General features: G+C 40.6%; 1 protein-coding gene across 1 annotated transcript in view; it reads right to left on the bottom strand.

Moving 5' to 3' along the window:
• Nucleotides 1-2,249: 2,249 nt before the first annotated feature.
• Nucleotides 2,250-22,091, bottom strand: part of si:dkey-40c11.2 (drebrin-like protein A) — a 35,493-nt gene continuing 15,651 nt past the window's right edge. The window contains exons 2-16 of the mRNA XM_049578375.1: nucleotides 18,788-18,843; nucleotides 18,440-18,552; nucleotides 17,609-17,683; nucleotides 9,758-9,901; nucleotides 9,491-9,568; nucleotides 9,196-9,347; nucleotides 8,971-9,025; nucleotides 7,467-7,541; nucleotides 7,231-7,339; nucleotides 6,080-6,619; nucleotides 5,104-5,523; nucleotides 4,846-4,944; nucleotides 4,610-4,743; nucleotides 3,530-3,581; nucleotides 2,250-3,413 (exon numbers count right to left, since the gene is read on the bottom strand). Coding sequence (XP_049434332.1) covers nucleotides 3,277-3,413; nucleotides 3,530-3,581; nucleotides 4,610-4,743; nucleotides 4,846-4,944; nucleotides 5,104-5,523; nucleotides 6,080-6,619; nucleotides 7,231-7,339; nucleotides 7,467-7,541; nucleotides 8,971-9,025; nucleotides 9,196-9,347; nucleotides 9,491-9,568; nucleotides 9,758-9,901; nucleotides 17,609-17,683; nucleotides 18,440-18,552; nucleotides 18,788-18,843 — 2,239 coding nt within the window. The 3' untranslated portion in view covers nucleotides 2,250-3,276. The remainder of the gene's footprint in view (nucleotides 3,414-3,529; nucleotides 3,582-4,609; nucleotides 4,744-4,845; nucleotides 4,945-5,103; nucleotides 5,524-6,079; nucleotides 6,620-7,230; nucleotides 7,340-7,466; nucleotides 7,542-8,970; nucleotides 9,026-9,195; nucleotides 9,348-9,490; nucleotides 9,569-9,757; nucleotides 9,902-17,608; nucleotides 17,684-18,439; nucleotides 18,553-18,787; nucleotides 18,844-22,091) is intronic.

Here is a 22,091-nt window from a genome sequence, read left to right as displayed (position 1 = left end):
GTTGAAGGGTTTTTGTTACTGATGAGGGTCACAGAAGGAAGGAACAGCCTAAAGACAGAGGGGCAAGGGAAGGGAAGGTTGACTGGCACATTAGCCGCTGTCTTCCTATCACTCTGTTTAATCTGAAGAGACAAGGGATCTCTGGAGTTGTGGGGATGACCATGGGAACGGGGATATGGCGAGGTGAGTGAAGAGGGGACGAAACTGTCGAGATCAATTTGCCTTCATATCCTCTGCGCACAGATGTCCTCTCTCTCTCTGTGGCTGTTTATCTCTCTCGTGCACACCGATGTAAAATTATATATATTATACGATTAATGTCTAGTTTTCCTTTTTTTAAAACTTATTTTTTTTCTATCTCTCAATCTTGCTCATTTGAGCTTTTCACGGTCCTCTCCTTGCAACCCAATTAGTATTTCATAAGAGGCTCATCACCTTTTCACACATATCACTGGTGATTAGCCTTCTGGGATAACCTCGACAGAATAGTCTCCTGGATAGATTTAGTCAGTCTGTCAACAGGCATCAGTTCAGGCAGGATGAGACCCATGTCAAACATTACCTCTCTATTTCCGAACAGAGGCACATCTGCCAAACGCTGTTATTGAACTGGCACTACAAGAGCGTAACCTAGCCCTCACATAAATATTAAAGGTGTATGGTTAAGAAATATTAATGTCATATTCAATCAATCATTATTACCCTAAGGGGAAAATCCTGTTTGAGGTGTAGCAGCATTAGCAATTTTTAGCTTTGGAAATGTCTGGATATCCCACTCCTGAAATGTGTGTAACAATGAGCCTCCTCTCTGCCTGTCAAAATATTTTGCCTTTTGTCCTGAGGAATCTGTTCATTTCACTGAGCTCTCCCTCAACTGTGTTGTCGCTGACATATTGGAAAAGGCAATGTCTCCACCTATAGGTGCAAACACAGCACTACAATTCACAACTTTTTTTTTCCCTTCTACCCAATGCATTGAGGATAAGTTATGTACAATAGAAAAAAATACATCATCTAATTCAGTTTTACTCATGAAAAACCTAATGATTAAAAATAAACTTAAAAACTTTATTCTACCAATAACATTTCAAACTTTTGCTGAAAATATGCTCTCACTAGTGACTTAAATAAGCTATTTAGACTTGAGAAAAAATAGGGAGTGCTGCACTCAATTAAGGCACTATGTAGTTGTTGTAAAAAATCAGGTGCTATTTAAGGACAAGGAATCTCACTCAGCCTAAAAGTCCATTGTCCAGGCAGGCAGTCCAAAAATGCATCTCTGACTATAGTTAAAAATCCTTTATTAATGGATAAACCAACACATTTCAACTGAAGAGTCTTCATCAGGGTGTCAAGCTGTTTTCCTATGAGACAAAATCAAATGTGTGCTATCTTTATTATGACACCACCTGCTCATGATCACTGTCATGTGTATGAATAATGCTGTATGCTATGAAAACTGAACTGACTTTTCAATTACTTTGGCATGGCATATTTATACATAACATAGGATGATTTCGAATCCCTGCAAAATGTCAAAAAGGACATTTATTGTTATTAAACAGTTATGGGGAAAATTATGAAATTAAATAACTAATCAAAGGTTGGTGATTACAATGGGGTTATATTCATTTAGATTATTCTCAGTAAAACGTTTTTATGTAGTGTCTAACATTCATTCTGTTGCTTTGCATCTTTTCGCCGTGCAGCAATGCCTTCTTGGCATATCCTGTTTGCGGACGTCTTTCAGCTTTATTCCCCATTGCAAAGTATTTATTAGAAAAATAATCCCATATTATAAGTTACATTACTTTGATGAAGTAATTAAAATAGTTCTATTATGTTTCTAAAATTTTTTTTCCTGTTAAAGTTTTTTTGGGGGGAGTTTTTCCTTGTCAGCTGTGAGGGTCCAAGGACAGAGGGAAGTCGTATGGTGTAAAGCCCTCTGAAGCAAATTGGGATTCGTGATATTGTGCTTTATGAATAAAAACGAAATTGAAATATTACTTGTTACATTTTTAACAGGGTAACTAGTAATGTTCGATCTCTTCTCAACAAAAACAAATATGTAGGAATAAAACTGGAGATTAAAAATAAGCACAAGACTACTACCATTAGCATGGCAAAATATTAGGGACACTATATATTAATATTTGAAAGAATATAGAAAACCATAATGATAATATTGTTACAGTTGCTGCTTGGTTGTTGAAACCCATAAAGGTGAAGAATAAACCAGGAGACAAGCATTTCAAAGCAGTTTGTAAAAGCTATATATTTGTAAGTTTGGAGTAAATACAAAGAACATATACATACCATCAAACAAGCATACAGCATACAAACATACAAGCATAGAAAAAGAAAAGATCTTTGATGTGTTTTTATACATTCTTATATACAGTGTAGAGTATTAAGATATTACAGAGGATTAAAATAGTAAGATTCTTTTCATATCATCAGAATGCTTTAATTTCTTAAAATCTAGGAAAAATTAAGAAGAGGCATAATCACAAAATGTATGGAAGGACATCGCCATATGAACAAAATATACGGCCCATCTTAAGGAGTGATGGAGAAACACAGGTGTCAGTACAGTGCCTTTTTCCTCTGCTTGTTTATCTTTTGTTTTGCTACTGTTCTGGTAATTAGAGTGTGCTGTGAGACTGTCAGTAACAAAACAGTGCTACAAAATAACTCAGGAAATACAGGAAGATGATTATAAGACGATGTCGGATACATGTGTCTTGATTATATATACCAGTCAAGAGCAGTAAAAATTATTTTTTTTTAGCAATGTAACACACAAAGCAAATGGTGAGCAGAATGGAATGCTTGTTATATGTGTGGATCAAAAAGACAACAATACACTATAAAAATCTGTTTGTGTATTCTCACAAGAAAAGCAAGTTTGTGATCCTTTGTCACCGTGATCTGATCCCTCCCACCAACATTCCTGCTGTATCTCAAAAGGAAATAAGTTATTTTGGTCCAGGAAAAAAGGTCCCTGCTATTTTATCCAAGAAAATGAGGCTGGGTAATTTCTGCATACTTGTGAGAATATTTTGTTTTGCTCAAAGAACATCAAAAATAGAGAGTCACACGTTTCTTTACGCTTTATACAAAACAGGGAGTCACATCTTTCTTTATCCTTCCAACAAAATAGAGAGTACAAAGTTTCAGTGGGAGGATTAAGGTAAAAACATGCACAAATGTGAGGGGAGATGGCGTCCCTGAGTGTGTGTGTATATGTGTGTGTGCTCGTGTGTCTCTGCCTGCCTATATGGTCTCCACATAATTGGCAGGGAACAAGCCTTGACGGCCATCTTTGCTCCATCCCCTCCACCAGGCTTTGTCCACCGTTTCCACGTCCTTGATGATGTCACCAGGTTCAAAGGAGATCTCAGATTCGTCCTCTGTGGGAACACGCCAAGATAACATGGTGAAGACCCACTAATCATGGTGTAATTACTGTAAGTGGAGGCACTTTGTGTGCACATGCGTGGCGATTATCCTCTAAATGGCAGCTTACCTGCTTGGTAGTCATACAGAGCTCGGACACACATTTGTCGCTCGGCTAAAACCTGAAGTGGAGGGGAAAATGCAGTCAGAGAAAGGCTGTAATCATGAAATACATGTCTTGTTTAGCTAAAACTAACAAGACAGGATAAAGGAAAATGAAATCACTTTCATGGAAACTTTCTTCATATGAACTTTATTTTTAAAAGATAAGGTGTGTTTTTTTTTATATATATATTTCCTCATGTTGTCAACAAAGCCCATAAAAAATGTATTACCTGTGTAAACAAAGCCTCCTTTATATAATTATTTCTCTGTGCAGAGAACATTTATTGATAAAAACACAAGCAACACCTGTAGTCTGCCTGTAATTTATTCTCAGTCACACATACACTGTCCTGCTGCTGTAAATACTAATTACTAAACCGAATGTGTATTAATCCACTGCTGAAAATAGTTCCCAGCAAATGCACTGTGTACTCCTGTTTGAGCAACATTTGTTGAAAATTAAAGTACCCAGCTGATTTAGGAAATTATTGAGACGTAATTAAAAATTAAACAACATGTTTATGAACAGTTTTATTAGTTTTTGCGTACTACACTGCAACAAACCACTATTTGCTATGTAAAGATATGGTGGCGTAACGGCATCCTGAGCAGAGAAAGTCATGCTACCTCTGTGTGTGTTGCAATCTGAGCCTCTCTGTTTTTTGTTGTGGTAGATAGTGCAGTCACATGTGCATGTTAATGCATGTGAATCAATGTGTGTGTATCCCACTGGCTAGCCAATCATTATTACTGATAACGGCAACATTGCGGAAGTGTAATGCCTTTCTCTTAGCACTGTTGCTATTGTTAGCACTTTTCATGCTGTTAGCACTGTTAGCTTATAGCCGCCCAGCTTAGCCACCTCCATTTTGAGAGCCGTGGGCAGACAATCCTGGTTAAGACTACGAATTAGATGCTCTGAATTTTGTATATAGGTTCTTTAAGAGCAGATTTAATTACTAACATTTCCATTTTTTTGACTGACAGCCTTTTTATAGGGCCACAATTCAAGTTCAACATGCATTGGTAGAAACAGCAGGCCAACCTCTTGTCCATTTTCTGAGATCTCCTGCTCTTTGTCCTCAATGACGTCATCCTCCTCTGCTGTGACATGATGATCGTAGCACCTGACCAGCTCCGGTGTGCTGAGCTCTGTGTCAGATGGACTCAAAGATCGCTCTGAAGAAGACCAGTGTGAAAAGCATTCATTAAAGTCCAACCAACACAGGGAATTAATTTAGTAATGTATCATCACTCAATAATACTGATTTGTTGCCAAACCTATGCCGTTCTGTTCCTGCGTGTCCTCTCCGTTGGTGATCCCATTGGCTGACAGGACGACAGTCTCGTGTTTGATTACTTGACAAATTGGTTCAGCATCTGAAATAATGATAGTCTTTTGTCACCATGCAACATATCATGAAATGTCATATTAATTTTTGGAAAGATTTAAAATGAAATGGTGTGTGACAGTGAAACAAAACATTGTACAAATGTCAATCAAGTCAAAATAACAGGATACAAGAAGAAGACTGTTACCAGTGACTGCTGCTGTTGGCTCTTCCTTTGATAGCTCAGCAGGCTCAGATGGGGCCTGAATGTCTTCTGATTGGTCATTCTCCTCTCCATCTTCCCTTGCCTCCTCTTCCTCCTGCACCACCTCAGCTGGCTCCTCCACTGGTGCAGGCTCAGCTTCTTCCTGTTTTAATCCTTCTTCCTCGTCCTCCTTGTCTACTTCCTTCTCCTCCTTCTTTTCCTCCTCCTCTTCCTCTTGCTCCTCTGCCTCAGCCTGGACTGGCTCTGTGGTAACAGCGCAAGGCTGTGGTTGTGTTTCAGCCTTATCTCCCTCGGGCTCCACCTCATCCTCTTCTTCTTCGTCCTCCTCCACCAGTACAGCCTGTACTTTGTAGCCAGTGTCTGAGACCAGCTCAGTGTGCACATAAGCAGCTGTGTTGAGGTCTGTTGATTGAAAAATTATATCATTAAAAACACCACTGTGATTTTGATAAGCTTACATGTTGTAAAAGAGCCTGTGTGTGTGTGTGTGTGTGTGTGTGGGGTAGAAAAACCATGAAGAATGCAAAAGTCGGGTTCTCTGGGTGCACGTTACAGTTGAGCTTGGCACGACTAAAAGTGTATGTGGTTACTTAAGGAATATTTAATTGTGACTGGACTGTAAAAATATTCTGTGCTCTGTCATTTCTGTATAACAGGCCACTGATTCATAGTCGCTGGCCTGCTTTACACAGTCTGGAGTGTGCGGAGTAGTTTTTGGCAAAAGCATCTAAGTCACTTTAGCCTGTAATAAAAAGTTTAACAACCACTACTTAATGTCAGATGATTAATGTCTTTGGCAAAGTAATAAACAACGTATTATGCTCTTCTTCACTGCACCATCACCATGATTGTGTTGTTTTTGCGGTAATGAGACCTTCTCAGTAGATTACCTTAAAAAAGTAGAAATATAATAAAATTGTACTGTTAGATCTCAGTATAATTCTTTGTTGCACCCTACCTGTGTTTGGCTGTGGTATCTCTGGAAGAGGAGCTGTTGGAGCCTGTGGAGCTACACCAGGCTCGAAGCAGAAAGATGAGTGCTCTGGCTCGGTCGGGGTATTTGGGGGCGAGGCAGGCAGGGCCCCTGGTTGTGACTGAGAGGGGTTGTCTTTTACTGAAACGGGGGACAAGGAAGCCAAGAGAGTCGGGGAGGCCGGAGGTGCAGAGGGTTCCGTAGGTGACGGGGGTTTGGGCTCAACAACAGCCTGAACTTCGTTTTTCGTTTGTGGGACGCTGGGCAGGGCTGACACTGGAGGGGCAGGGCGAGGAGGTGATGTAGGCGGCGACATGGGGGCTCTGGGCCTTTGTGGAGAGGTGACGGGGCGGAAATCGGGGCTCGTGGGGGGAGACGTGGCACGGTAGATGGGGGAGGGAGGAGCCCGGGAGAAGGGGGAGACCAGGGGTGAACTGTAAGGGGATGATGATGTGCTCCCCTCTGGTTTAGAGAAGATGAAGGCTGTGTCTGTCAGGCTGCGCTGGTATCGTCTGAAGGGTTTGCCTGGAGTGGAAGAGAACAGTTTGTGACCAGCAGAGCAAGAACATGATGATGCACAGCAGTCTTTCGGGCAAGCAGTTTTTTTTTCTTACAAAATTATGACTTTATTCTCGTTCAATTGCAGTTCATCATATTTGCATTTGTATTAAATTTATTTTGGAATATTACAAAAAAGTTTTGAACATGAGCAGAAATCACATGCACGTTAAAAGAGGTTACTTCCCCAATCAAAAGACAAAGGAGGACCCCAAAACTAAACAATGCCTCAGCAGGGAAAACATTAAACAAGAAAAAATGATCAAAAGGAGAATAAATATTTAAAAGCAATACATAAAAGACATTTCCACCATAAATTGGTGCATAAAACTTCACCAGAATGCAAGAAACAAAGTGTTTGATGCTCAAAATTTCCTGTGGGAGGACCCCCAGATTCCCCACTTGATACAGTACATGTTCCCTACAATATTGAAATGAAACTTAACCCTGAGAAAGAATACACATTGTATGCCCAAAAACTTAAAACTTATGGACTGCATCCTAGGGCTATTTCAATAAACTCGTCTGGACCTAGTCTAGAACTGCCCTGTGTTCAAGCTCACACACAGTGTACCTACCAGTGCGGGAGGATCCAGGACTGGTGGGACTCTGTGATGATGATGACGACAGCTGCCTGAAGAACTCCCGAGGGTTCATAGAGCGCTGCGACACTAATGCTGCTGCCTCCTGCAGGTCAAGTTATGCACAGTATAGGAAGGAAATTGAAATGATTAAACAGAGCTGAAACGCCGATTCAAAACAAAATTAAGTAATGTTAGCTGTATTGATTTATAGTAGTCGAAGATCCACTTACTGCTGCTTTCTCTATGGACTCACTCCTTCTAAGACGAGCCCTCATATCTTCCATATGCTCCCTCTGCTGCTGTTCCTGTCAGTGCAAAAACATTTGCATATTCACACACACACACACACATTTTAACACTTTTAATCTCTTCATTTAAAATAGAAGTATTTGAAAAAAGTAGATGACACAACACTCAAGACTTATGAAACTTGTGAAAACTCAAAGAGTGTTTTGACATTCAGTCCCCTAATTAATGATACAGCGATCAGTGCCCACTCTGAACATGGCAAATGAAGCAACACCTTGCAAGTACTTATCTCTGACATCTGCAAACCTCTCAATACACACAAGTATAACCACCTTTAGACATAACTCTAATAGATAGAAATGTACTGTATGCAGTCTGCACTCGTAACCAAGGCTGGAGGTGAATTTGTAACCCTGTGAGGAACGCCTCCTTCAAACTAGTGTTGCCATGATAGTGGAATTTCTAAATTTGATACAATACTTTGAAAAATATATATTTCATTATCTCTTTTTTAATACCACAGGGAAAAAGTGACATTTGAGAGCACACAATTTATTTTTGTTATTAATATATAAATGTATTACAGCTATGACATGATGACAGATTTTCTTGGTTAGTCGCAGAATGAATGTTATAAATATGAACAATAATTAAAACATTTTTTATATTAATGAAAACAATATTCTTCTAGCGATAGTGCCCATGATCACACATTCAAAATGCAATAGAGTGCAAGTAAAAAACAAAAAATATTTCTTCATTCCAGTAAACCTTACTTGTTGCACATACATTTTTGGTTTTTATTTTAAGTCTGCTTTGGCAAACATATGTTTCTGATGGCACGAGAGCTCCATTAAATCAAATTACATTGAGAGGAGACAACAAGTGAGAGGAGGCGGTGCTTTAGTGGCAACTAAGCCACAACCTTGGAGTGCATTTAAAGTTCTGCATTATTGATTATCGACTGTCAACAAGTCTGTCATGTTAAGTGATTTATATGTGTAGAAAGCGTTCAGAGTGTGTGACAATGATTCAGTGACGAGTTAATTTATTTAGCTTTATGTTTAAATTATAACGTTCTTATTGTCGAGTCCCTTAAATATGTCATTGTAAGCTAAATGACCAGCAGTGGGTACAGTCAGTCTACTGTTTGTTCATGAAGCAGTAAATCTGAATCTGTGCACATCAGCAGATGTGGCAGACAGCAATGGCCTTTACACAGATAAAAGGGTCAGTTTTAATGTCTTCAATGACAGTTACAGTTTTATAATCAGACCTCACCCAGCCAAAGGTCGTTTCAGTTCTTGCACAGGGGTCGTTGAGTTCAGGTCAGTCTTACCAAGCTGCAAAGCCAGACGCCAGCAGAGCAGGTGTCCGTTCTGCCCGTGAAATCATGGCTCGACCACTTTTGCCAAACTGACTTTGCACCATTTTACAAGCAGACACTGTGAAATTCCAGTAATACGTACACATCTTGTCACTCACCCATTTGAATTTCTCCTGTCTGCGCATCTCTTCTTCCTGCTCTGCCTGTTTTCTCCTACCAGACAGAAAAACAAATAAAATAGCACCACTTATTGCTGTTTCCAAAAAATATTATCCAAAATTATAGTGCATTTATTGTGTACATGAATATACTTTGTTCTTCCATGCTGTAAAAAATACAGCCACTAGAGGGCGCCGTTGACAGGAAGCAGACTTTGTTCCTACCTCTGCTCCTCAATCATCTGTAGCTTCTCCTCCATCTTTCTGTCTCTCTCTTCTGCATCCCTCCGCTCCTTTAAAACTCTTTCTCTCTCAAGGCGGCGTCGCTCCTCTGCTGCTCGCCTCCTCTCCTCCTCTTTCCTCTCTTCCTCTTCACGCTGTCACACACAGCGAAAAACAATGGGAAAATAATTTAATTTTAATTTCTTTAAAAGCTTTCCAACTTTAAATGACAGTAAACATCCAGCTGAACTATATTTCAGCCACTCAAATGCGGCTAATTCAAGCTACTTTGGTGTACCTCAGCACGTGCCCAGAATGAGTCTCTGTTTATCCGTCTCATCTCCATAGCAGCATTTGTTTTTCTGTAATTTGTACCCTATAAGAACAAAGGAATAGTTAATGTAGTGCCACAAGTTCTTACACTTCCAAATAAGGCATACAGATGCAAAAGTAAAACACTTAAGTCACAGAGGAAGTAAGCTTCTACATTAAATTGTGTCACAATGTGTATACGAAAGTCTCTGTCTCCATCTGATGGGCACATGAAGTATTGCAGGACACCCACCACTAATTCCTCCTTGTCCGCAGACCTGGAGCTCCTTCTCACCCACTGTGCGGGAGTGTTGACCTGGGCCTTGCCGAGCTCTGCCCTTATCTTCTCCTCTGTCACGTCCTCCACCTTCTCTGCGCTAATGAACACGTGTGCTTCCTGCAAGACATGGCACGTAAAGTGAGACAGATGTGAATTTAATCCACCCTTACATACTGTACTGTGGACACACACACAACCACACACAAAGGCTAGAAATCCATACAGAAGTACACACAGTCCCTCTGGTGGTTTTCTCTTGGTCTGACTTGGAGTTATGCAAACTTGGAGCCAAACAGTTGTGCAACTGCTTCAGTTTTAAGGATTGTGAGAGAATGAAAATACTCCCTGGCTTTAGTGCGAGGACAGGAATGCATTGGTTTGGATGGTTATAGATGGCAGAGGGGGGATGGGAAAAATGAAAAATAGGGGTGAGATAGGGAGATTTTGAAAAAGAGGATGTGAAAGCATGTGTTTGTGCAAAAAATAGGTAAAAAAAAAAAAAAAACAGTCTCTCACTTAGCATGCGACGGTTACTCAATGCCAAGAAGTGAAGCTCAAGGGAGATTAAGAGATGTGAAAAATAAGACTACTGACGGATCACATTCAAAAACCACAGAACCAAAACAAAGTGTTCCTCTGCTGCTATTTCTATGGGACGGATAGGTGTTAAACGTGGGCTGAACTCATGCATGTATACAGGCATTTTTTATGTGGCCAAGACCTCAAAATAATTTCCATGTAAGTCCAGGCTTGTTGATGGAGGGCCAGGTCTGTCAGCCTCCAACAGGAAACCACAGCTTTATCTGAGTGACAACGCTGACACTGACACTGAACAGAGCATTCAATGTGCCCTATAATACATGTCAGTGCAGGGTATAATCCATATCACTCTAGCTGTCACTGCCAACTGCACACACACAGACCAGACAAGCAGTCCACAGTGCTGCCAGGGATGCTGGGAAAATCACGGAAACAGACAGAACCGCAATCTGCAGCAAAAGCTCTCAATGGCAGAGAATGTTTGCCCATTACTGACACCGACCCTGCATCCTCGTGTACTGTCATTAAGTAAAGGACGGACAAAAATTGCCAGGGTTAGCGACGGCATCACCCATACTCAACATAAATGTGCTCACAGAACTGCATGGGAGTTCATCCAAAGGTAGGGCAAATGGATATTATCAAACATGTAGAGTTAGACAGCTCTGTGCAGTTGAGTCTAGCAGATGGACACATGGATCCCTGCATACTTCACACAAATCGCCTCTAATTATTTTCTTATTCTTTTCCATAACAAAGGACATGGATTCATTTTTTATCATCTTTTTAAATATGTAAATCATAGGTGTTTGAGATTTTTAAAAAAGTCCCAACCGTCCTCTCAGTCTCTCACCTTTCTTTCTATGTTCTTTTCCCTCTTCTTTACACACTGTTGTCCTCCCCAGCTAGGCTGTAACATTAGCTAGCATAATGGTGCTAGGTGAGCTAGCAGTAGATACAGATGGCAATTGTAGCACGGTAGAAAGAAGATAATTCAAACATGAAACTGCTCCCAGCAAAGTCTGTGGATTATCATCAGTAACTATTTGATGATTTTTGGAAAGAGACATTGCTTTTGAGTTTTCCAAATTGATTTTTCGGCACTTTGAGCACCACAAGCTGAGTGCTAAGTAGTACAACTTTACCCCTTTTCCATTAAAATTACTACATGCAGGGAAAACCCATTAAAAAATAGGTGATAGACTGCTTTCCCAGTGCCAAAAAAGAGCACAGGGGTGTATGTGGCTCTGCAGAGAAGTATGCCTTTAAACGTTAGAGACAGGCCAGAAAACAGGTTAGTATACAGTAGAAAGCTGCATGAAGGCGGGTGAAAATGTTATGGTGGCAACAACTCTTTCATATTGCTTACTTACTCAGTCTCTCAAAATTGGTGCAGACTTAATTTTGAAAGTTGGAACTCTTTCGAATGTTTAAGTATTGTGTCATTGCATTGCAAAGGGGCTGCAATTGGTGTGTTGACCTGGATGTTATATTTCTATCACAGTCAATCAGAGCTCAAGCCAAAAAATACCCGTGACTCCTGCTGGGTCATTTGTTCCGTGAGTGAATGCTGATTGTAACCTTTCCCATTAAATACAAAATATATTCAAGAGAAGGCAGACATCTCTACAGCCAATATCTCCAACACTCGGCAACCCACATAAAAACAATCCAGATTATTACATAACATCACAGGTAAGAGGAAAACAGGGCTGGGCGACATGACAAAATTTTCATATCACATTTTGGTTTTTTTTGTTGTTGTTGTTGTTTTGGTTTTTTTTTTAAATTATATCGGTTTCATGGTATTTGACGGTATTTTGCTCGGGTTCAGCCCACTTGACATGCTGCTGTGTTGTGCTATGGCCTATTCAAGTGCTGGAATTTGTTATTTACGTGACAACACCTGAATGCAACACAGGCACCGCACCATTAGTGCAGTGCTCGGTTATAATTGTCCGGGACTCGGATCGGCTTCGGTCAGGAAAATGCGGCCCGAGCCGTGCTCTAGGGTGCTCACCTGTGTGTGTGTGTGTGTGTGTGTGTGTGTGTGTGTCTGCGTCTGTGTGCGCATCTGGGTGAATCTTCGTCGTGCGCGATACAGAGAGCAGAGGAGAATTGTAAAAGTGCAACCATGTAGAGACAGAAATGACATGCAGTCATGTAAATAATATAAATAACATAAGACTATTTACTTTGTTTAATAAATGGACAAGGTATAGACCTGTTCTATAGGCCTGGATAAGAAGCGTCTGTGGCAAATATAACGAATATGTATATAATGAAACACTTTGCCGCCGCGCACATTTCAGTTGTTTGTTTGGGCTAGTCACCAGTATTGCAGTATATGAAAAATTCATATCATAACGAAAATAAATACCGCGGTTCGGTATGAACCGGTGTACTGCACAGCCCCAGAGGAGAATATGTATTTTTGTCTTTTAGGTAAACTGTCCCTTTAATATGTAAATCAAGTGTTTGAGATTTTAAAAAGTCCCAACCCTCCTCTCAGTCCCTCACTTTGTCTTCATTGTTCTTCTAACTCTTTTTCCTACCCTGTCGCAGCTACTAACGTGTGTTTTGCTGTAAGTTTAATGACCTCAAAATCAGCAAGCATTACATATTTTACTCTTCTATTTACTGTAGGTTCACAGTAAGGCTTTAATAGTAAACTGCTCTATTTAGGCAAATGTGTCATAATCACCCCGATCCATGCCCTAGATATTTTCCTGGGAAAATCTCATTATAACGTCCAAGTGGGTTGTTGCATGCAACAGTCTTTTTAGGATTTGTGGCATTAATGACCTTGGCGATGAAAACTCGCCACGGGTATAGGAATGTAATCTCTCTAAGAGGAAAAGGAGCCCAAGGTGATGTGACAGGTTGAGAGTTACCGGCTTGATATAATAGTGCTCAACTCTGCACAAACTGTCTGCTCTCTGGAACTGCTTCATACAGTCTCTCTCCTACTCAAGAGTTGTTCAGACTGTGAGAGGCAGTAGGTGGAAGTGGGTACTCAAGTGTCCCCAGCTGGAGTCTGTCCCAGATGACTGATGGATCATTTAATCATAAATTTTGGTAATTGTGTATATGTAGAATTCTGAATTTAGATTTTGTTTTAGTTTTGAAAATTTTACTTTTATAATAATATAAAAAATAATGTAAGGTGATTCATGAACAGTAAGACGGGATTCTTGTACTTCTTACAAAATATGGCGACAGTTTTAGCAGTTATTTGACAGCTATTTTCATAAAGGTTATGAAAAAGTAATGTCACTTTGTAATGAGAGCTCCTCCTCTGAAATGAGACAGAAGCAGAAATTGGGCTTTAAAGTAAATCCTTTGTTCTCAAGTGTGTGTCAAGGCGCGATGACAGACGTGAATGATCTAAAGCGCCTCAGGGTTTAGCGCCTTGACCCGAACATGTTGCTTTATTCCATATTTACAATAGAAGCACTGTTCTGTGTTGCAATCCAAATCCCCTGCTCCACCTTAAAATACATTTGGCATTGCTCCAGGATGCCATGTGGCCAAATATGGTTATTCTTATAGCACATTTGGTTAACTAAATATTTAAATATAAGAAAATGTCCAACTTCTCATGTCTTCCTTTTAAAACGCTTTCTCATATCTGATTACTGTGTATCAGATACTCTCACATCTACCTCCTCCTCAAGTGTATCGCTCACAAAATCAACACACCCTTCTGACTCACTTTATTCTGCTATTATTTCAGTGAAAATGTCAAACAATAGAGACATCTGCAGCCTATTCATATTTAGTTTTCATAGCTTCACGCCATGCTGGAGTACAGTACATAAAGTACCCAAATCCGCGGCTGCTGCAGACTCGCCTTAACAAAACCCCCTCACTGCCAGCTGGGACATGCAACACAGCAAGCCCGAAAGACTGAGACAAGGTGGGGAAAAAAAGAGGGAAAGAGAGAAGAAAAGAAGCAACCAACAAATACAAACTAACAAAGTGCCGAGGGGAATTCTAACTAACTGTATCCAAAGCAATGAAAGCCAAGATTCTCAGAAAACAAGCTAATTTAGCCTCCAGTTATTATCATCAGTCGATTTATGGATGTGGGTTTTCTCAGTAGTTTTGTTTCCCAGTCACCAAAAGGTCAAGTAGGTATTAGCTGAGGTTTTATTATCTGATCGAGATGTGGATGACAGTCAAATACAATCTTGCCTTGGTGACATAATACCATGCTCAAGTCCCCCTGAGACTATGTGAAAACAGTCATGTATTGTTTTAGAGCACAAAAGAATCAAAGCAAGAGAGGTGACCTTTAACAGGTAGCCGATGAGTTTTCATGAATGCATTATGTAATGCAATGGATTTGACTTTGCATTAGCATTGCCGGAAAAACTTTGCATATCCTTTACTCAAACCTTTAGTGCTATATCGTACTGGACTGGACATTTCACCTCTCACCCAAGAGGCTTCTTCAGTTCTAAGTTGGATGAGAGGTGAAGCATCTTCAAGAACTCAAGCAAGTCCAGTTGCCTACGATATAGCATTTAAGATTACCATGGCCTGGATGACTGAGAATCTTCACCAACATGCTTTACTCTATGAAAAATCCATCTAAAGCACAAGCCCACAGATTCATGGCTTCACCTCAGTAAAAAATGGAAACTTTCAATTAAAAATAAGCACTGACAGGCTCATTGATTGATTGACTATCAATTGATTAGCCAATTTTAAGTTGCCAGGGGCCTAGTGCACTCGTTACAGCACTCGTCTTCCATGCAGAAAGTCCAGGGTTTCGAATCCTACTGGGGCCGACGTCAGCAAAGGCATGCAGTCGCAAAAGGCTCCCATCGCCAAATCAAACGGGATCAGATTCCTTAAGGAGGCTTCAGGATAAGAGAGTAACTCCAGAATCCAAGAAGCCAAGTCCTCAACGATGGCACGTCTGAGGTTCCAGAAGTAAAAGCAGATTCAATCAATATTAAGTTGCCACTGGATTTTAATAAAGAAGACAAAGAATCAATAAATGGAGCCTGTAATATAAGTAATTTCAGGCTGTTCTTACAAACTGTTCAGAGGTCTACCTACAAAAAGTCCCTCTCCACAATCCACATGTAACCTGCAGAATCAGGAAGGCTGCAATCATGTGACCAATGTGCTGACAGGAGTAAAGAAGGTAGAAGAGTGGTGGTAGAGGTAGTGGTAGAAGACTGAAAATTAGTGTAAGACAGCAACAACATAGGACTTCCCCCCTGGAGACCAGTGTTCGGAAGCGTGTGAAACCAAGTGAACCTTGAGTAGTTTTATGGTATGTCATCATCTTAACTTAACCTAAGTAACTATTCTTGCCTAAATCTAACCTGAGTAACTTGACATTAACTATGTAACTTTACGTTAAATATGTAACGTCATTCGTGGGGTGCTATTTCATCAGATATCATACAAGCCGCTGTATGAGGACAATTTCATGGTTGTTATCCTTTAACCACGACATAGGTCTTCATCGATACTAGCACTAGCACTAACTTCTTTACAATGTCACTTTTTGTACCATTAATTTTTCCTTGGCTGTGAAATCTTTGTAAAGATTGCTAGACACTAAACAAACCTGTTTCATTAATCATTTTTCAGGAATTTATCACACGCCAATCCCAGTTGATTTCCCAGACAGAGGAATGACACAGACTTTGCTGTTGTGCAAGCTTCCCATGATGTTTACGGTATTCGTTGCCAGCATATGAAGTAAGCTTCTAAAGATCTTGTTTGTTCATGAACAATGTACGTGATGAGAACGGTGAATAAAGGCAATTACGTGGCCTTAACAGAGTGTGACAAACATCACATCTGCTGGCAAAGTCAGAATGAACAGAAGACAGGCTAGCATTTTAGCATGTCATCACTGCAGTGTTTGCAAATGTGATCCATATGCTTGGCTATAATGTCCTCACTGCAAGGTGATACAGTGTGTTCTCTTTTAGTCTGAACCAGCAAAAAGTAATACAGCTCAGTCTGAACTGCTGTGCAAAGGAAAAATGAACTTACATTCTTCTTTTGCAGTCTAAGCTAACAGCTGTCAGAACAACAGTTTGGTCTTGATCTAAGAGGTTTCTGTTCCATGTTTTGTTTTTATCACAAACAAGTGGGTTGATAGTGACAGTGGTGACCACAAGTTAAATGCACTGTCATGACACAGGTCTTGCTGTTAATGTATACGTGTGTGTGTTTGTTAAGGTCAGAGGTTACAATTCTCCCACAATTCTCAGAAGGCAAGGCAATATTCTTTTTCTTCACTCCATGCCATATTGACCACCGAGTAATCATTTCTCTGCAATTTTGAAATCCCACATGAATATGCACACAAGCCCAAGAGTGCTCTCTCTCTATCACTCTCTCTCACACACACACACACGCACACACACGCACACACACACACATAGAGGGGTTAGCTACTTTCAGACAGTGGGTCACAAAATCCCAGACTCGACATTCACTCTTTAAAAAAAGAGAGACAAAAAACAACAAACATTCCACAGATGCTTCTGCAGTTGACTGGGTGATGCCTTTATATGGAAACCAGTAAACGTAGGGGTCAGATGAACCTCTCCTACCACTAAATAAACACAGTTTGAAGAGCACAGATGGACATGAGAAGTTGCAGCTAACACGGTTACAGATGGAGTCGCTGATACACTGTCCACACACCTGAAACATAAAATATACATAAGTTCTCCATTCTCTGTTCCCTTTACTTCCTGTCTCTCCCTATCGCCACTTGAGCTTGTGACATGACTTCAGGTTGAACCACAAACAATGGGGCTTTCAAGCCCAGACTCAGCTGTCTCCCCCTGGTAGCGACATGGCAGATAGGCCAATCGCGTAACCAAACACTGCAATAGAACAGGAAGTGGACTGAGGACAGGAAGCTCTCAAAACAATACAAAGTAAACTACAGAGAGTAAATATAGAGTTTGTGAGCACAAAGTCGAGAGTCCTGGGATAAGGAAAACAGAGAACATTTTTTTCTCTATTGCAGGGGTTTTGGTAAACAAGGAGTGCCAGGTATTATGTTCACAATCTTTTCATGTACTGGACTGTTTCTGCCCCTCCACAATGCTAAAAATGTCAGCTGGAGTTACGTCCCCTTTAAGGTTAAAGTTAAATAAACCAGCTTGTTCTTTTATATATTTATACAGTATTGTTCACCAGACACTGATGCCAATAAAGCATTTTGAAAATTGAAAAACTGCATGACGTGTACAAAGGTTTGTGACGTAAGATAGAGCACATCTTGATCTACTGCACCTTGAAGAAGTTTCTGATGGCTGGGATGTGGCTGGCACATTCTGTCCTTCGGAAGTCTTCCACATTTTGGCCGACCTGCGGACAAACACAGGATGTCGACACTTACATTCATATCATGCCTCTCTTTGGGGGGGGACTAAAAAAAAGAGGAAGAGGAGAGGCTGAGGAACAATAGGATTCACATTGCTGGAGTCTATTTGGACAGATGACTCACTAAAAATATAAAAGCTCCAATTACAAGTCATGAAGAATTACAATCATAGAACTACTTTATGCAGAATTATCTTTTGAGTAACTTTAGCAACACTGTAATTCTGCCAACATCTGTTTATTGGACTAATTCATGACCAAAGTATGTGTGAATATATAGCTTTCTATCATCATCACTGAGCGAGCGTCCTCCAACTGTGTGACAAACATCAGACATGCCCTGTGATTCATAAACTTTTGTACAACAATGACGCACATTCTCACAGCACTTTCCCACATGTCAGATGCTGAATAAGCCTGTGTCAAAACAAGACCATAGAATGTGAATAAGTCAAGTAGCTTAGGATTTCCTCCAGAGCATTTTACAGATTAATGAGTGCATAGATTCTTCGGTATGTGACCACTTAAGATGTTAAACCCCATTATCTTGGAGCTGCTAAATGACTTTGCTGTATCTCAATGAACGCGAGTGTGTCAGCACTTGTGTGTGTACCTGCTATTTTTGTATGTATGTGCAAAGCTTACGTGTGTTTGTGTAATTAGTGCTGGTATGTGTGTTTCTTTAACATGATAAGCCCATGCTTACATGAGCTAAGCCCCATGAGCCTGTCTGCCACTCACCCAGCTGATCATAGCAATCCGGGGGCCTCCTGTCTCCGCGCTTCCCACTTTGCACAGTCCATATTGAGGCTTGGAGATGTGAAACTTCCCTGCCAGCTCTGCCACACCACCCGCTGTTAGAGAGGAGAGAGAGATAGGGAGAAGTTGGAGGGACCAAAGGAAAAAGGGAGACTGATGGAGAGGTCGACAACACAATTGTTACATTCTCTCTCAATAGCTAATTGTATGAATGTTAGATTATTTTCTAAATGCAAGAGGACATGTGAATCCCTTTCAAAGAAAAAGCTGACAAGGATTTTTAGAGTTTGCATTTCTAACAAACATACCACACTTGACAGCCCGTCTTACCTCCTGAGTCAGCCAGTTTGAGCTTGTTGGTGAATCCATCATATGTGAATACTGCCCTGTGGACACACAAACAAACACACAGGTCAGCTACTGAGAAATGTGAGTGATAAAGACATAACAGACATGTTTGTAACTAGTGGGGCCAGTAGTTTCTGTAATCCTGCTGACAGGCAAACAACAAACTGAACCCGAAACATAAGCTCCTCGGCGCAGGTAATGATGACTGTCATCAAAACACATGTTGATTTTTCAGGATTGAACGACTACTTGTTTGATTCCTGTGTGCCCAATAGTTACGGATCATCCAAAACATTTATATCCAAGCGTGCGTGGGTGGACAGCTGGGTACGCCATGTGTTCAGTCTTGCATTGTGCACGGGACACACACATGCATAGCCAGATGTTTTACTGCACATATTTTGTCTTGAGCCATAACAAGCTTCCCCGCAGCGCAAAGCATCTCTACAATGCACCGACAAAAATGAATTCTCCTCAACTGTGACACATGCACTTGTTCACTTTTTATCCTTTCCCAGAGGTCTTCACAGTGCATGCGTGAAACAGGAAGGCACTCAGCAGCACATTCTCAGTGTTCGCCTCACAGAAGGATGGCTCCTGAATGTTAAATAAATGCAGTCAGTGTTGTTCACAGCTACAGGGTTTTTGACATTTTGCAGGTGAAAACCTGCCCTACCGCACCCTTCAGTCAGTCAGACTGCAGGTCACTGTGGCAACTCAACAACTCATGATGTGTTTGCATGAGACCAGCAAGATATAACTCCACTGCTGAACAAACTACGTGCAGAGTTATTGAGTGAAGTGTTCGCTTTGTTGCAGAATGTGTCACTTCATATTCAGCAAAATTCAAGACAAATGGGATTCATACTATGGTACTTGTTATGCTACACATCTTCCTGGCTGTTATCTATACCACTAGTTCAGAGTAAAAAAAATGATACCCATATGCTATTTGACATGACATGCTTCCAATATAATCCTGATTCATGTGTGTGTTTGAAGCACAACTGGGGGTAAATGTGTTTGTGAGTGTAAGTGATTTTATGAGGCGGCCTGCAGAGAGATGAATTGTTAAAGCTTACTGTGTGTGTAAGTATAGAAGCGTTTCTGTGTCTGACTGTGTGTCTGTGTAAACTTGTCTCTGGTGGACTCCTGGGGGTGTGTCAATAACATCTGGAGCTGGGTAGCAAGAGTGTAAGGCCATGAGCAGCTATTACAGCGGGCCAAAGGTGAACGGTCTGTGTTTGTGGATGTGTGGCGGGTGGAGGGAGGGAGGGAGTGAGAGACAGTGAGAATGAGACACAGAGACAGAGAGGGAGCGAAAAAAACAATGTATTAGTTTAAAACATTTAAGCCTACTATAAAAGTCAACAGTAAAAACAACAGCAGTTTGGCATAAAGGCTGACAACTGTCCGGCTAACTCAGTTAGCATCTCTGAATGACTCTGTTATTTTTTCCTGGAACAACAAGTCTCTGTCCAAAGAACAAAGAGCGACGAAAGTCAATTGGTATGTGTGTGTGAGTGTGCTGAGGGCACAATAACCATATTGTGCGCCCTGTTGAGCAAGCTGCACGCCAGCCCTGCATGGCTGAAACTGTAACTGTTCTCTCGTCTTTCTTTTTTAGATTCTTTTTATTGTGCTGATAATGGGGACAGGTGTATATCTAGCATATTATCAAGCAAAACCAAGTATTTTTAAATCAAAACAGAAAGAAAGATTCACCAGGGCGTTCCAGTGCTGCGTAAGTTTTGTGTCAGCTGTATCTTTGACTGGGCAATATATTGATATTAAATCAATGCTGTGATATGAGACTAGATATCATCTTAGACTTTGGATATTGTAACATCTCAAGTCTTGTCTTCTCTTTGTTTTAAAGGCTGAATTACAGTAAAATAATGTAATTTTCTGAACTGTTTCAGCTGATCTATCATTGCCTTTACCCACTTAGTCATTATATCCACATTACGGATTATTTATCAAAAATCTTACTGTGTAAATCTTTTGTAAAAGCACCAACAGTCAACCCCACAATATTAATATTCGATCAAAAATATTATATTTCATTTTCTCCACATTGCACAGGCCTACCTAGATCATTCACATGTCTCAGGGATTAGCCACAAAACTATAGCAACAACTTACTCCACTCCCTCATTAACTTTACCAGCATCCAGAGCTCAGACACCAGCTCACATTTACTGATCCTTGGTCCTCAAGACATTCCTAAAGGTCACCATTCACGAGCAGTCAAGGTCGAAGGTCGCTGTGCCTCTGAAGGAGTCTTAATTGCATGTGCAAATTCTCCACCTACAGGGAACAGGCTTGCACACGAGGATACACTGTGCTGTGGGAGAGTCTTTGTTCCGCCAGGGCTTTGACTGAGGTGGAGTTTGCAAAGATCCTATTTTCAGGCATTTTTCTCCTCAGGACTTTACTTATGGTAATCCCTGTCTTGGACACAAACAAGGTCGACGGGTTCACAAATGCATTATTTTACAAAAGCAACCACAGTAAGAAATGGTTAAGATCTATGAAATCGCTTTCTGTAAGTATAAATGGGACCTGATCCCTTTGTAATAAACTTCATTATTATACCCTGAGGGAGGACACATATCGCTGAAATGCACTGGCACAATAAAGTTTATTGAGGGGTCAAGTTACCATCCTCAACCTTTTCTATACTTTCTCTGAAAGTCTCATTTTAAGAACTGTTTTGGTTTTATCAAAAGATTATCTGCAGGGTTGAAATTTAAATGAAACCTGCTATTATAGTATTTCTACGGTTCAGTGAATCCTCGCTGCTGACATGAAATGAATGGATTATCTTTGACAAGAAGGCCTGCAAAAGTTCACAGTTGTGAATATTACAAGCTTTTAAAGCCGTGCTTCTTCTGCACTGCTATTTACTGTAACTGAGGATAATGTCAAACCCGGTGGTGAACCACTGATTGATAATCTGGATATGCCAACAGTGTGGTGGAGTGAGTACAGAGGGATGGTGCTCCCTCAGCACTGACCACACAGACTGTGGAAGGAGTACTTCACCCTTGAAATGACCATTTGTTTATCAGTTACTCACCCTGTATTGCGTTGAATTCTCGCGTGCTTCCAGAGAGGGAAGAATCGGAACATGGAGAAAATTCTCACAAACTCTCACACAACTCGTGCAGTATAATCCAAGTCTCATTTATTTATATGCTCAGTTCTTCCCAAACATATACAAACATGCACGTTTTTGGGATGTACTGAGCATACAACTGGATAAATGAGACTTGTATTATAC

The sequence above is a fragment of the Epinephelus fuscoguttatus genome, linkage group LG6 (assembly GCF_011397635.1).
Source record: "Epinephelus fuscoguttatus linkage group LG6, E.fuscoguttatus.final_Chr_v1".
In the NCBI taxonomy this organism is placed as follows: Eukaryota; Metazoa; Chordata; class Actinopteri; order Perciformes; family Serranidae; genus Epinephelus; species Epinephelus fuscoguttatus.
The sequence above is the reverse complement of the archived record's forward strand: the minus strand, read 5'-3'. Positions and strand labels throughout refer to the sequence as shown.